The following is a 14426-nucleotide window of genomic DNA, read 5'->3' as shown; positions in this document are numbered from 1 at the left end:
ACCTGAAACACCTTATGTCCTTTTACTGGCTTATCTAACATTTCTAGCCACCGTGCTATTGGAGAGCTTCCATACCCAAAGAAATTCCATTGCTTGTCTCATGTGATGTATTTCCCGGAATTACCCTCTGTCTTTTCTGAAGCTAACATCTGAGCCACATCTTTGCCATTTTCACCTTTGTTTCCATATTACAAGAAATCTGACTTGATACCCTTGTTACAGACAGTGCTTACCAGCTTTCATTCAGTTACTGTGTGGGCTGTTGAGTCCTGGGCAAGGATGAGGGACTGACTGGCAGTCCATATAAAGCAGAATTGTGCAAGGTATATTAATGTAAGATTCTCTTCTTCCTCTGCAGTTCTTTGCATGCTTGTTGGTGATATTTGCGGCTGAGGTCACTGCTGGAGTATTTGCCTTTATAGGCAAGAAAGTGGTAAGTAGCAAGCAACTTCTGATGTAATAATGGGGCAGTTATGAATTTGCCAACTGACCTACAGTCTGGCTCTTGCATAGGAAGACTTTCCAGGAGGCTTTTCCCAGGAAGACTCCCTGACATTCTTATCTGGAGTCAGTGAGAGCTTGTGTTATCACAAGTCCAGAATGGGATGCAGTTTTTGCCCGCCTCTATTAAAGAAAATCTGTAGGTGTGGAACAACCTTACATCCACAAGGAGCATCAAGTAGAACTATGATAAGAGGATATTGCTTGGGAAAAGGTCAAACAAATTCAAGCACTGAACTTTTCCAAAACATAGAATACAGCATATGTACATTCTGACCCATGCAGAGTCCCTCTGAATGCCACCAGGCCACAAAACCTCCTGTCTTTCCAATCATGGCACCTCAGTTTACCAAGCATAGTTTTCTGCTCTGGAGGTTTGTAACAAGCTGGAAGTCTGCACTGGATTGAGGGTAAGACTTAATTGCCACTCACTTGGAAAGTCTGATTTCTGCAGGCAATACAGGAAGTCCAGAAAATTTATGAAGACATTTATGATGACTATATGAAAAACCCAGGGGTGAATGTCAACAGGACTATCTATCGCTACCACTTGGCTGTGAGTAGTCCTCCAGAGCTTTAATACCTTGCACTACTACTCTACTGTCACATTACCCTTTCAAATTCACAATTCCTCCCACTGAGGTATGAAAGAATAGAACAGAGTGTTACTTAAAATGAGTGAGCCAGAGGCTCACAACCCAGTTTCTTGATGGTGCTGCCAGAATACTGGTTTTCAGATCCCAAGTGATCCCTACCTTTGAAAGTGAAAATGGCCAGGCTTTTAAATTTCAGCTGATGCTTCTGGTCTTTGTTGTGCAGAAGAGACGACTATTATGGCCCTTTTGGATGCTAAAATCTAAGAATAAATGCTTACAAATGCAAAGAGAGGTAAAAGGTCTGAATCCAGTGTCCGGGGACCTACAATGTGGCAGACCTTGTCACAGACTGAACCAAGTAGGTAAAGAACCAAAAGCACATGTGTGACTCAGTTCAGGCCACCCAAAAAGTTCATGTCTGAATCAGAATTAGAACCTGTGACTTCCTAAATCCTATTTGTGTTCATCCTGTATCTACACGACCTCCCACAGAGATCAAGCCCAAGCTTTGTTGCTCCCTACAGCATTCCCACGTTCTTTAGAACAAACATTTCACAACCTCAGACCCTTTTGTCCTTCTCCCATAGCTGTTATTTCTGACCCAAGGAGGAATTCCAAGCATTTTGTGGGAGACAGGCAAACAGGAAAAACAATCCTTCTGAAGCACTCTGATTTATTACTGTCTCCAAACCCAGCACTATGTTTTGTTAGAAATAAAGATTCTAGCATTCTCTGCTGTAGCTTTCATGCATTGCCCATAATTCTGTATGCGCTATTTGAAGTTTCTGCTTTCTCCCTTTTACAAATCCTGTTTCCTTGTAAGCCAGGGAGCTGCTTTTCCAAAATCCACTTGTTTGCTTTGTTAGGAGATACTGTGATAAAAGTTCCTTCTGGAAGTTGGCGTTAATAGAAATTTGTCTGTTTGCTATGGCTTCAGACAACTGAAACTGATTTTTTAGAATTTTGGCCCACTCAGTTGGAACTCTACCAGAGGTAGCAGTTAATATAGGGAATAAATGTATTACTTAATCTATTTGTGGGGTTTTTTTTGTTATTTATTGTCTCACTTTCAGTATGAGACAAGTCTATGGTTTCCCCTTCTTTGATTCTTCATATCTTTCTCTCCCTCCCCCTCTCACTTAGCTCCAATGCTGTGGTAAAGATAATATGGAACAACAAATGGGATTACCCTGTCCCGAGAATATCCGGATGCCAAAGGCAAGTGTTCTCTGTTCTGGTTGTTCATGTCAATTGTTTTTCATGTCAATAGACCCTTTTTCATTTCAATTGTTTAGTACAATTGGAGACATTCTATAAGTAAAAGGAAGGAAGAACTTCCTTTTTACCTTGCACATTCCAGCATGAAATGGAGCAGAGTGGAGGCAGAAATAAGTTGGAGGTCACATTGAACACGCCCAGACCTCATTTCTGAAGCCTGCTTGTAGCATTCCATGGTAGCTAAGACAATATTACATCATCTGAAAAGAAAAGTGGGAAGGACATAGCAGAACAGGAGTCCCTAAATAAAAAGCCCTGGGAAGACTGAATTTTGGAACACCTGCCTTAATCATGCATGGAGACTCCTGAATAGAAACTTTGTTGGTGTTAAGGAGGATACTGTTATTTCTGTCTTTTGTGCAATCTGCTTGTGAGTACAATGTCAGTCTGAAGGGCCAAACTTCCCGATTGAGAATGGCCTATCATCTAAAGGGTTTTAAATTTAGGGAAAACTGATTGTAAGAAAATTACTTGTATGTTTCAGCCTGTACAGGCAAGAGGTAAGATGTCTCACTAGAAAAGGGAATATGCTGTGAAAGTTTTCCAACAAAACACAAGGCAGGGATGCAAGAATTAGGGCAGTGACCGTAATAATATTTTTCATGTTTATCTGTTGTATAGTGAGAACAGCTGATGGAGTTGGTTGGAGTGTATTTTTCTAGGAGTAAAAATATTTCCATTTTGTTTTTAATAGAACTGCCTGGTTGAAATCCAGAATGTAATTGACGCTAATCTCCATTTACTTGGAATTGTTGGAATTGCAATTGCTGGCATCACAGTGAGTAAATCCATGTTCTCACTCATATCTACATTTGAGCCCAGTACCCTGTTCCTTACTCAAAGCTTTGCGGAAGGTGTTTTACAGCAACTGGTGAGATTCTCAAAGGTGCAGCTGTTCTTATCACTTTCAGTGTGTCCTCTCTCTGGGAATTGCCCGCGTTGGTGCAAGCAGACTTGTGCGACTTTGTTTTACCAGTTCATTTGGTGTCTTTAGACAAGGTCCAAAGCCTCTAATGGTAATCTTATTTTGTTGTCATGGTAGGAAAGTGGAGTGCACATGAACCAAACTGAAAAGCAGAAGGCTGTAGCAGTATTTCATCTATTCTAAAACAACGGCAGACTGATGCTTTGGGCCCTTTGAGGATCCATTCCTTAGATTTCATAGGGAATAGAGAGTACCTACCCTTTGTACAGAAATGGCTTTCTGGGAAAATGCTGGCTGTAGCATTAGTTCAATGTGAAAGACAGTTTATCAACAGACTTTCTAGGTCATAGATCCAGTGATCAGTATGTATTTTGTTAAAGGAAGGGGATTTAAACTGCAGAGTTTTCAGAACAGCATTTCATACCTAAATGCGTAGCACCTAGTTACAGCTAGCTGTTTCATCGAATTGTGTTATCAAAGCATCGACAACTTTCCTTACAGTCCACCTTCTCCCACAAGGGTGTATTGTTGTGTTCCCAAGGTCTGCTCCTTAATGACAGAGCTGTGACCAATAGATGTCACCCTGCTGCAAGGATATGGCAGGAGTGGGCAGTCTGCATCAAACACAGGCCTTAAGAGAAAGCATTTTCCAGCATGCCTGTGCTATGACTTACTTCAGACTCAGAACCAGCAGCAGTCTGAAGCAGCACGAGGAGCCAGAATATTAGTAAAGAAATACACCTTCAGCAGGTGGTTCATGGACTTCTGTGGACACTTAAAAGCAGATGAAGGGTTTATATATGTAATAGAAATCATGGCCTGGGAAAAGGGGATTAAACAATCCTGTGATGTGTATAAAATGTGAAGGTGCACTCAAAAATACAGCAAAGCACCATGGGTAGGTCAGCAGAGTTCCAATAACCTCATTGCTCAACAAGGATACACTAGAAATATGAACATCTCTTCTATGGCTTCTCACCTCAGATACAGCAGAAGTTACGAAATGATAACCTCTTTAGCAGCAAAAGATGTCTCTACATTTTTTTGTGCTTGTTTCTGACACTTTTTGGGGTGTGACTGGTCAGCTGTCTCCTTCTTCCTTAGGGAGGTGTGCGGGGAGGGGATATGAACTCGGTGTAATTGCCTGACAGTATTGCTCACATCCCATCATTAGCAGCGAAGCATCTGGAGGTAGCTGCTAACTGCTTTGGAGAATCAACCTATGGCAAAAAGAAAATTTCTGGAGACTCTGGCAATACCCACCCACGGTTCTCTGCTTTTAACATTCCCTCTAGTTAACTAGTTCCCTGACATGAATAGAGTTTTATATTTAGTGTATAGTCTTGGCCTTGAGTAGTAACTGCTAAGAGCTTAGCTTTCTCTGTAAAACTGCGACGCTCAGCACCACTTCCAGAGACCTGGTTCCTCTGGAATCATTCTCTGCTCTTATTCAAAAGTATATATGATAATCCATGTAGCAGCATTCTGAAACTCAGAAACTTTTGGCGCAATACTAGGCATAAGACCAATAGTCAGAGTTATTGGTGTCAGTAAAATTTATAATATTAACATTTGGGGCCGTTATGCTGGCCTTAACATTTAGAACAAAGAACAATTAAGCTAGTGTGAGCAGATACAGTCTTGGCTTTGAGTATCAGTGAAATCTCTTATAATAATTGTCTGATGTCTTGGGGTTTGTAGATGGAAGCAGTCACTTGCTGCTTTGCCATAAGAACCTTCAGATTTTTCTGATATGCAGACTATTTTATAACTGTTTTGTAAGTGGTTCCCTAAATTGCATCCCTTCTCTTCTAGATCTTTGGCATGATATTCAGCATGGTTCTGTGCTGTGTGATCCGTAACACAAGAGACATGATCTAAAACTTTCACTGCACAACTATGTCCCAGGAGTTCCAGACTAAGCTTTACAAGAAGTGCTCTTCTACCCAGTTTAATAATTGTAATGCATTTTAATTAGTGTTTTAACATACTGAGAGGAAAACATCCCATTAGGTGAGCAGGTGAATTGTATTAGTTACAGTAAAACCAAAGTAAACAAAAAAGGGTTTTTAAATGTCCTTCTTAATGAAAAAAGCAAAGGTGCATCTAAGACTAATTTGATTTTTAATGTTTTTTATGTGCAATTAAGAGTTTACACATCTATAGACATTGTGTAAGCCCATGCATATCTCTCCTTACAAATATATATGCACATGAGCAGGTACCGGTGTATGCACTGCCTTGTTTAGGTAAGTATGTGCAAATGGATATGTTGTGTGTGCATGTTTGCATGCATATTCTTCCAGAGTCTCACTATGCAAGAGTGAACACACAGCCATAGGTATACAGTGCTTGAAACCCTTTCATACTGAGCCCCTGTTTGCCAAGAATTAGCAGAGGAACAAATGCCATTTTAAACAGTAAGGCCTACAGTCCATTTTGTAACTGTTCTTTCCAAAGCCCAAACAGGGTACAATTAATAAAATTTTACTTTAATTAAAAAAAAAAAAGTAATGCCAAAGGGCCTGCTCCAGCAAACTTTAATTCACCTGAGTAGACCCACTGACTTCACTGTCATGCAGAGACTGGATTTTTTTTTTTTTTAGGACTGGACCCTTCATGCAAATGCAGAAAGCTCTGGGGGAGGAAACATGTCCAAGGAGATCCAGGCTAAAGGAAGAGAGGGAAAGAGGTGGGAAGCTGGCAAGATAACGCAGTCATTTGGGAGCAATTGCAGTGCAAAGTGTGCTTAAGATTCCCAAGCTAGCCACACACACACACGCGCACACGCACGCACCAAAAAAAAAAAAAAAAATCTATGAGCTAAAGGGGCCACTAAAATCTTTATTCAGAAGCCCTTTATCCTGCAAGACTCTAATGGTATATATGCTGGTGCAGGAGCAGAGCCTATATCCAGAAAAGCAGCAGCTTTGTCAGATACTCTGTAGAATCTAACTGGCCTGTGGAAGCCAACCGAAGAGTGAAAATGGTCAGGTAAAGACACGCAGCACTTTAATATCCTCTGTTTCTGCTTCTGTGACTATCACAGCTTCCATGGGGCTCTTACCTCAACCTCTCACCGTTTCTTGCGGGTGTAAGGCAGGAAAGAAAGACGGGACGTTTTTACAAAGCCATAAAGTAGATTTTCTTACTGGCACCTTTAGATTGCATGTCAGGTATAAAAATTCCACTGTGTGCTTGAAATACCTCAGGGCTTGCGTTTACATAGTTTGTTTCTATATTTTTATTTTTCTATTTGTCATATTTATTCATAAGAGAATGTTCCTTTTAAAACAGCCCAAGAGGGAGAAAGGTTGTCCCCAGAAGGGGAAAATAAATTACATCAAAGGCTCAGAATCTCTTAATTTTTGGCTTACTCGAGATAATTCACCATTTCAGAGATCAGCTTTTTGCTAACAATACCCATGCAGCAGCTCTGTCTCCCTGATGATCACTAGTTCAGATTTTGGATGCAGTTATTCCACACGTGATGGGGAAAAAGTTCAGTTAATCCAAGAATCTCATTGAAATGGTCCACGATGTCTAACAGGACTTGGCATTCACAAGTCATGGGGTCTTTATTCCACTGAAACACATGGAGAGAAATGCGATTTCAGAAAATGTGTGCATTCTAGTGCACATCTTTGCGTGGAATATACATCCCTCATGATATTTTTCTCTCATTTCCCAAAGAAACTCGAACTCCTATCACTTTTCCCTTCATGACTGGAAGTAGCATTGCTGTTCCATGTATCTGGTTTAATTGACATATCTTGCTGTCTTTTACATTGATCTCTCTTTTCAAATTGTTCAACCACAAACTGTGACACTGCGACATCTGTGCAGTATGTAATGTGCAGTAAATGCTGGGTATGCAGCAGGCACTGCCATCCGAGCAGTCTCCAGGCCTGGCTTCAGGTACCCAGCTGACAGGGAGACATTATATCCTATGCCAAAGAAGAGTTAGGCTTGTATCACTCTTCTCACAGCTGATTAGCTACGGATGCCATGTAGAAGTAGGGCCTGGGACCTTATTCTGCAAGTGTCAGACCGGGAAATAGCACCCCACTGCTCCTAAGAAAGGCTCAACTGGGAGAATGACACTGGCAGCGAATCCATGAGGGTCTCAAACCGAAACAAAGAAATAAAGTTTCTCACAGCAGACAACTGACATAGCCAAAGCAACTTCCTGGATCCCAGGTACACTTGAGACTGTCCCTACAACTGGTTCTGCTCTAAATAGGTAACGGGGTAGCATACAGCTGGGGTGTTTTCTCCCAAGGCAATACTGACAGAAGGAAGAAACCTCAGTCTAGTGTCACCTTCACCATTCAGAGCAAGGCAGCTTTCCAGGAAAACCAGTAAAAAACAGCACAATAGGGAAGCCAGTGGTTCAGGTTCCAAGATTATTACCTTACAGGGAAAGAACTTTATTGCAAATAAAACTACTTCCTTCTGTTACACTCCCCCTCACAATGACAGTATTTATTTTCAACACATCTACATGTAATTGGTTTTAATTCCTCAGATTTGTAGCACCAAAATGTAATGATAGGACCAGACTATACTTCTTTATTTGTTTGCTGTTTCTTGAGTAAGCTGAAAGATGGACACTCCTGCTTCTGAGATGCACTTAAAAAGGCAGCTTGCAGAAACTTCTGTTGCTTCCCCAGCACCCCCACTCCCCCAGAAGTACAAAAATATCTAAATGCCTTATGAAAACAGGGAAGAGTGGTACAAAGAAACCTTCTACCAATTCAAACTTGAACAACCTGACTTTCTGCTGAAGTGTTTTGGGTTTGTGGGGGTTTTTGTCTTCCTCTGAATGGTGCATTTGTTTTTCTGATTATAATTACTGCTTATACTCTAGGGTTCACTGCTGTTTATGTATACGGGATACTTGCACTGCATATCAGGAACAGAATAATACCAGTTACCGGTTTAGTCCTCTAAGTTATTGGTGTAACTTAAGCTGGAAATCAACATGTTATGCATCTACTAGTGCCTTTAACAGAATCCAGAGATATAGCCTCTTTTGTTGTTTCCTGCTGCTGTCTGCTGTTGTCAGGTGCATAATATATTTGCTGTTTTCTCTGCATCTTAGTAACTGAAAGTCTTTTTTAATTCATTAAGGGACAGAAAATATAGCTGTTCTTTCCCTGTCAAAGCTGTAAGAATTCTTTCCTGTTGCTTTTAGGTCATAGCCAGTTAACAACTCCAATTTTCATTGACTACCTTGAACGACTCTCTTTAAATGCTCAGATGTCACAAGCGGGGTTATGGCTATGAAGACTGGCTATATGGTGCCCACAGTTTATTGTGCTGCTGCTCTTTCACTTCAGCTCTTGAAAGTGCAAAATCTTTGTCAGCAGTACAAAATAATTTCCAAGCAACTACACCATATGTCTTCAGTAAGACAGCTTTTCAAAGGTAACTAAATCCAAAACAGTATCTAAACTTCTTTAAATACAGTTCATGCTCCAGAGCTGCCTGCCAGGATTTAACTAGCAAACTCCAGTGCCGGTATGCACCAGATACACAGTAGATACCATGTAAGTCAGCAGAAGCACCCATTTAGTCCTGTCCCTTGTACCTCTTTCAGACGAAAGTGACAAAAGATCAGACCCCTCAAGGTGTTATTTCTGAAAGCACATCACATATTTTCTTCTTCTCCTGTGAGTTTGTTCTAAAGCATAAAGATATAAATTGTTGATGCCCTTTTTATATCTGTAAATGTCATTATTCACATTTCCCTTGTCTAACTTTTCTAAGTAACTGACTTCAGTGGGAGCTTCATTTGTTACAGGAAAACCTCAGCCAGTTTTGATACCTTGCAGAGATTGCACAGGAGCTGACGAAGCACAGCCCTGTAATATCCCTACAATGAAGACTCATATTTCACTTTTCTTTATACTGAAAGTGATAGTTTTATAGCAAAATATACTTCATATGTATTGAAAAAGAAATTTACTTAAGCCTTCAAAGGCTATATTCTACAGCCTTTGGAGACTACTGATTAACAGCATCAGATACTGTTAGTAGAAAATGTACATAAATAAAGCTTTTCAATCTTACTTCTTCCTCTCTATTGGTGCTTCAGCCACTAGGTTCTCCAAAACACAAACCACTTCTCATATAACGCATTTGTTTCTATAGCACAAATTCTGATTTTGAACAGAAACTCGCGTATCGCCTTATGCTGCAAAGTCTGTAGCAGAATTACCTCTATGGCAGCTTCCCTCAGAGGAAAAAAAAGCCAAACGAAACTTATTCTGTTGCCGAAATCGGCTTTCACTTCCCTTAACCTAACATGTTCTGAAGTGGCGTTGTATCACCTTTTCTGTCTTGAATTTGAAACAACTTTCTAATAAAAATAACCTGAAATAAACGATCACCCGAGAGAGCTGGTCTCCGTGCCCGCGGCGCGCGCCGTCAGGACCAGCCCCCCGCGTCGCGACAGGGCGGCTCCGCCACGCGCCCCCTCCCGCCCTCCCGCCGCGGCCGAGCCGCCTCCGCCTCACCTCCTGCATCCCGGGCCCAGCCGGCGCGGCAGCCGGTCGCTCGGCGGCGGCGGCGCCAAAGGCCCGCGGGGGGGTGGAGGAAGCGGCCGGCGCGGAGCTCCTCAGGCGTCGGGGCGGGACGGGGCGGCCCGGAGCTCGCCCCTCGCCCTCAGCAGCGGCGCCGGGCCGTGGGCGTGTGAGGGAGCTCCGGAGAGGCGGGGCGAGGCAGGACCCGGCCCGGCGGCAGCCACCGCCTCCCCGCCGCTTGCCTCAGGGGCCCGCGCGGCCGGACGGGCCCGCCCACCGGGGAGGGCCAGCGGGCGGTGCTCGCTCCGTATTGGCTGCTCGCGCCGCGCCCGGAGCGCGCGGGTCGTGCTACCTCCTGGGCGAGTGCGGAGGGGCGGGAGGGTGGCGGGAGAGCGCCGGACGGGGCGGGGGCCTGCGGGCCTCCTCCGCGCCCACCGCTCCGGGCGGCAAGGCGGCCGCTGAGCCCTGCGGTGTAGCGGACGCGTGCGGCGGGGGCCGGGTGAGGGGCGCTTCCGTGGGCGGGGCGGACCCGGCCCCGCCCCGCCCCCTCGGGCCGCTCCTCCCGAGCTGCGCGCCGGCGCCCCCTGGCGGCCGGGCGGCGCTGTCTTTGCCCGGCGCGGGGCCTGCGCGGCCGCGCTCGCTAGGTCGGTTGGGACGGTGTCCCGAGGAACGGGCCGCAGCGCGGCTGCCGCTCGGCGCCTCCCTCGGGGCCGCCTGCGCCCCCGGCTCCTCCCTACCGGTCAGCAGCAAAGCGGGAGCGAGGGGCTGCCCCGGCTGCCGAGCCCCTCCCAGGTAAGGGAGGCCTCATGCCACAGTAATACCAGTGCTGAAAGAGGCGCCGACGGCGTTTGAAGGACAAATTTGTCTCAGCCTGGATTCGGCCCGACCAAGCCCCCTACGGGGCTGCACTGTGTTCTGTGCTCCCGTGCTTTTTTGTTGATTCCTCTCCAAAACTAAGATGTTGAGAAGAGGTAAGGATGTTAGGATTATCTGCAAATCCGTCGCTTAGTTACAAGTGAAAAGGCATCTTGAGATAAGTTAAACAAACGCCTGACCCGAAGGAATCATCCCTCGATAGGTCGCTGTTACTGAACCTCAGCGTCTTAAAGTTGAACGCAAATACTGCCGAAAGGACTTTGTGCTCCGGGGGCATGTAAATGTGTATTTAAATAGATGCATTAACACAACCCAAATGTCTCAATTTGGATTTTTCTTAAGTGTAAAAGAAGTCACATTAGTTATTTTCCTCTCAGTAATTTTGCATAGGCGTTAACCGTAAAAATGGCCTGCTGTTTTTTGCATGTGTATGTTCATACTGAAGACAAATCTCTCAGTCCCAGCCATAAGGGAGCATTACAGTAATTTTGCAGTGCTGCTTATTACTGTAAGTAGGCCTAGTTTTTATTTTGCTAAGTGCAAGTGCTGCTTAATAGTAAGTTGACTTAAATTTTCCTGCGCTAATACCCTTTTTAAAGGTTCAGGCGCCTTGTATAAGGTACTGTATGACCTGAAAGCTGAATATTTTGTTTCTTTGCCATTTTCTAGGTAACGTAATGGCCCGTTTGTTGGGTAAATACCTACTTCCCAATTCTGCCATTCTCTATGCTCTTCACAAACTAGAGAGCAGCAATTTGCGTTGCAGCTGTTTCCTGAGAACTTGAGAGTCCATAGCTCTTTTGCATGCTGTCACCACATGGTTTGTACAGCCGTGTTGCGGGCTGGGGAATACCAGACTTTCTCACCGCCAGAAAGTCTTTTGTAATGTAATTGAAACGAACCTCCCTTGGTCCAACAGTTGTAAGAGCTGTCTTATGTACATCTAGCCATAACTGGATTGTTTAAGCCATAGGTGTAAGGGACAGAAGGAGGGCTCCCTCTGTTCCTGCAGAATCCTCTGGATCTTCTGTTAATTTAAAACTGTGTTGCTGGAGAATTATATTTGCAGACCTTGCCTGTGAAGGCATTTCTTTATCACCAAATTGTACATAGGAGAGTTACAGTTCATGCCTTGTATAGAATCTGTGACAAGCATGCAAACACTGTCAGTTTATTATTGCAGCTGACCTGGACAAAGCTTTTTCTGTTACCATGGAATGGTTGAGGTTGGAAGGAATCTCTGGAAGTCACCTTGTCCAACCCCCTGCTCAAGGAGAGCCACCTAGCAGGTTCCCTTAGCCTTTGACAGAGACTTTGCTGCAGCTGAAATAAAATGAAGGTGCTTGGAATAGAGTATCAGATTCCAGGAACATTAGTCAAAACTGCAAAACTGAAAGCAAGATTCTGCGAAGAAAATTAAGTTTCATATTTGTATCCTCTGAATTCTGGTTCCTCTGTTTACTATTTTGAGCAAAGGGTGAATAGAATATCTAACTCCATGGGAGCCACCATCATATTTCTAAAAATGAATTTGCATAAAGAGAAAAAAGTATACCTTGCATCTTGGTAGGTGTTGCAATTAATTTGACCCTGGTAACTCACGAGAATGCAGTCAAACTGACAGGAGACTACTATTTCAGGCACTGCTTTGCTAGGAATGGGAACATTTCTAATATTCTAGATCATTTGTGTTTTGTATATGTCAGAGTTCTGATTTTCAGATTGATTAAATTGTTTAAAGTGCTTTGATTCACCTTAATGGCCTTTCTGAATGTAATATTTAATTTTGAATGGAAGTTAGTAGAATTTTATAAAAATGAGCAGTCATGACTTTACACCACAGTGTGTGGTATTAATTAGCATCTGATCGTTTGCCACACGTTGACAATTTCCCGTCTGTCATTATATGGTTTGCATTTCAATCTGAGTAAACTTTAGTAATTGGGTTAAAAACTTCATCTTGTTGGTTAGAAAAGATGTTTACAGACTGATTTATTTCCCCCTCATGCTTTGAATGGAGATAGGATTAATTAACCTGTTTAGTAAATGGTAGTGGCACAAACAGGTGTTGCCATGGTTGTAACTGATGCAATACCGTGTAGGATTAGTGCTGGGTAATGAATATATCACTTGGCTGAAACTACTGTTTCGACTTTGCTCCTGTACCGAAGAATAAGGTTATATGCAACAAACACAGCAAACTAGATTATTTTGTCTTTATGATTCCTGCTGCAAAAGAAGAATAATATTACCACTGCATAATCTTTTCTCCCTATGTGTTAGAAAGGGTTTGTTCTGTGTAAGGAGATGATGGTAGGACATTGGTGCTGAAACGTGCCAGGTCATTATCACCTTTCCCACAGAGATGTTGAAAACTCAGTTACAGGATGCTAGAAGAGTGGGCAATTGACTATTTATTTATCTTCCTCACAGAGTACCTGTGTGGTTCGAATATCTATTTCTAAATATTCATGATGCAATGTTTCTGCTAAAAAGCAACTTTTGCACTTTTATGCAAAGCTTCAAGGCTCTAAGTGTTGTGGCAGTTGGCATTGTCTCAGGTTGTAACTTTGATTACTCGAGGGCTACGTTCGATGTAATTTTTTTGTACGTAGCACATGGGTCCAGAAGGGAGTGCAGGGGGGAAGAGAGAATTCTCGAGATGAGAAAGGGTGGAGAGTGGGCCACTGATATCTTCCATGCTGGTACCTAACCTCTGCAAGGTACAGGTTAGTAACTGCTACTTTTCATAAGAAATGGCATGAGGGAATGGAGATGCTGCTATGGATGGTGGCAGGAACATCAAAGATTCCAGCGTCATCCTTAATGAGGGATGAGGAAGAACAAGAACTAGATTTGCAGGAGAAGACATAAGGAAATAAATTATTTTCTGCTTCATTTCAGCATCACAGTACCTTGTGAGTAAGGTCTGCTGTTCAATACCTGCTTGAAGGTTTGTAGATGTCACCCCGCTGCTAACTAAAGCACGTGATGTCAAACCTGCTGTGCTCAGAAGAACGGCACGCTCTTAGCAGCTGGATTCATGCATGCAGAGGCCATTAAAAGACTTCAGAAGAGTCTTAGGGCCATCTTACCGAGATAGGATATTTTGTATTTTCTTGTTAATACTTTTCATCTGTTAACTATGGAATGATATGTAAACTTAATATATGCTCCTCTTAGGACTGTTACTTTTTCTGTCACCTACTTGCCCTTGTTTGCACACTGAATAGTACAGGAGACTATGAAAATAAAAAATAAGTAAACAAATAGAAAGCCTTGCCCTACTGATTTTTTCCTCACTGGTTAGGTGTCTGTCCCTGGGTGCTGGGAAGTCTCAAAATGAACTCTTCACGACGGTTCCGTGCTTGACTCAGGGCTTAACTGTGGAATGGCATCTTGTGCTGCTCCATAACAAGTAGTCAAGCAAAACTCTTGGGAAGGTAGATAAACAGTTTTAAGATCTAGCACTTACCAGCACCAGGAGGTCTTTCCCAAGAAGAAATACTGATGTTTATGGTAACACACAAGAGGATTTTAAAAGGTCAAAGAATGTATAGCAGCTGTATGCAGCTTCCCTCCCACACAAACAAAACTGGAACTTTATGTTAATACTGACAAAAGCAGCAATATGTCAGTAGGTGTGTCACTGGTTTCTGCTCCCTGGCTTTCTGCTCTTCTGGTCCCTGGCTTTGCTGGAAGCAAAAATAAAGAGACACAAAA

The 14426-nt window shown here is 43.2% G+C and overlaps 1 protein-coding gene and 2 long non-coding RNA genes across 7 annotated transcripts in view; 2 read left to right on the top strand and 1 right to left on the bottom strand.

Annotated features, from left to right (window-relative positions):
- Positions 1-9374, top strand: part of TSPAN2 (tetraspanin 2) — a 25051-nt gene extending 15677 nt beyond the window's left edge. Inside the window, exons 4-8 of one of the 2 annotated variants that reach the window (XM_064472083.1) lie at positions 359-433; positions 956-1057; positions 2241-2315; positions 3070-3153; positions 5907-9374. In XM_064472083.1, coding sequence (XP_064328153.1) covers positions 359-433; positions 956-1057; positions 2241-2315; positions 3070-3153; positions 5907-6053 — 483 coding nt within the window. In that variant the 3' untranslated portion in view covers positions 6054-9374. Of the gene's footprint in view, positions 1-358; positions 434-955; positions 1058-2240; positions 2316-3069; positions 3154-5115; positions 5523-5906 lie in introns of those variants that run through there. The other variant, XM_064472084.1, reaches the window with a different exon arrangement.
- LOC135316910 (uncharacterized) overlaps positions 1-10462 on the bottom strand; it is a 22522-nt gene extending 12060 nt beyond the window's left edge. The window contains exons 1-2 of one of the 4 annotated variants that reach the window (XR_010376109.1): positions 9822-10425; positions 4280-8986 (exon numbers count right to left, since the gene is read on the bottom strand). This is a non-coding gene — a long non-coding RNA (uncharacterized LOC135316910). Of the gene's footprint in view, positions 1-4279; positions 8987-9821 lie in introns of all 4 variants that reach the window. The other 3 variants (XR_010376110.1, XR_010376108.1, XR_010376107.1) reach the window with 3 other exon arrangements.
- LOC135316911 (uncharacterized) lies at positions 10206-14426 on the top strand. The gene is made up of 2 exons (XR_010376111.1): positions 10206-10798; positions 11887-14426. It is a non-coding gene; the product is annotated as an uncharacterized LOC135316911 (long non-coding RNA).

The sequence above is a fragment of the Phalacrocorax carbo genome, chromosome 23 (assembly GCF_963921805.1).
Source record: "Phalacrocorax carbo chromosome 23, bPhaCar2.1, whole genome shotgun sequence".
In the NCBI taxonomy this organism is placed as follows: domain Eukaryota; kingdom Metazoa; phylum Chordata; class Aves; order Suliformes; family Phalacrocoracidae; genus Phalacrocorax; species Phalacrocorax carbo.
This window is presented reverse-complemented; position numbering and strand designations above follow the sequence as displayed.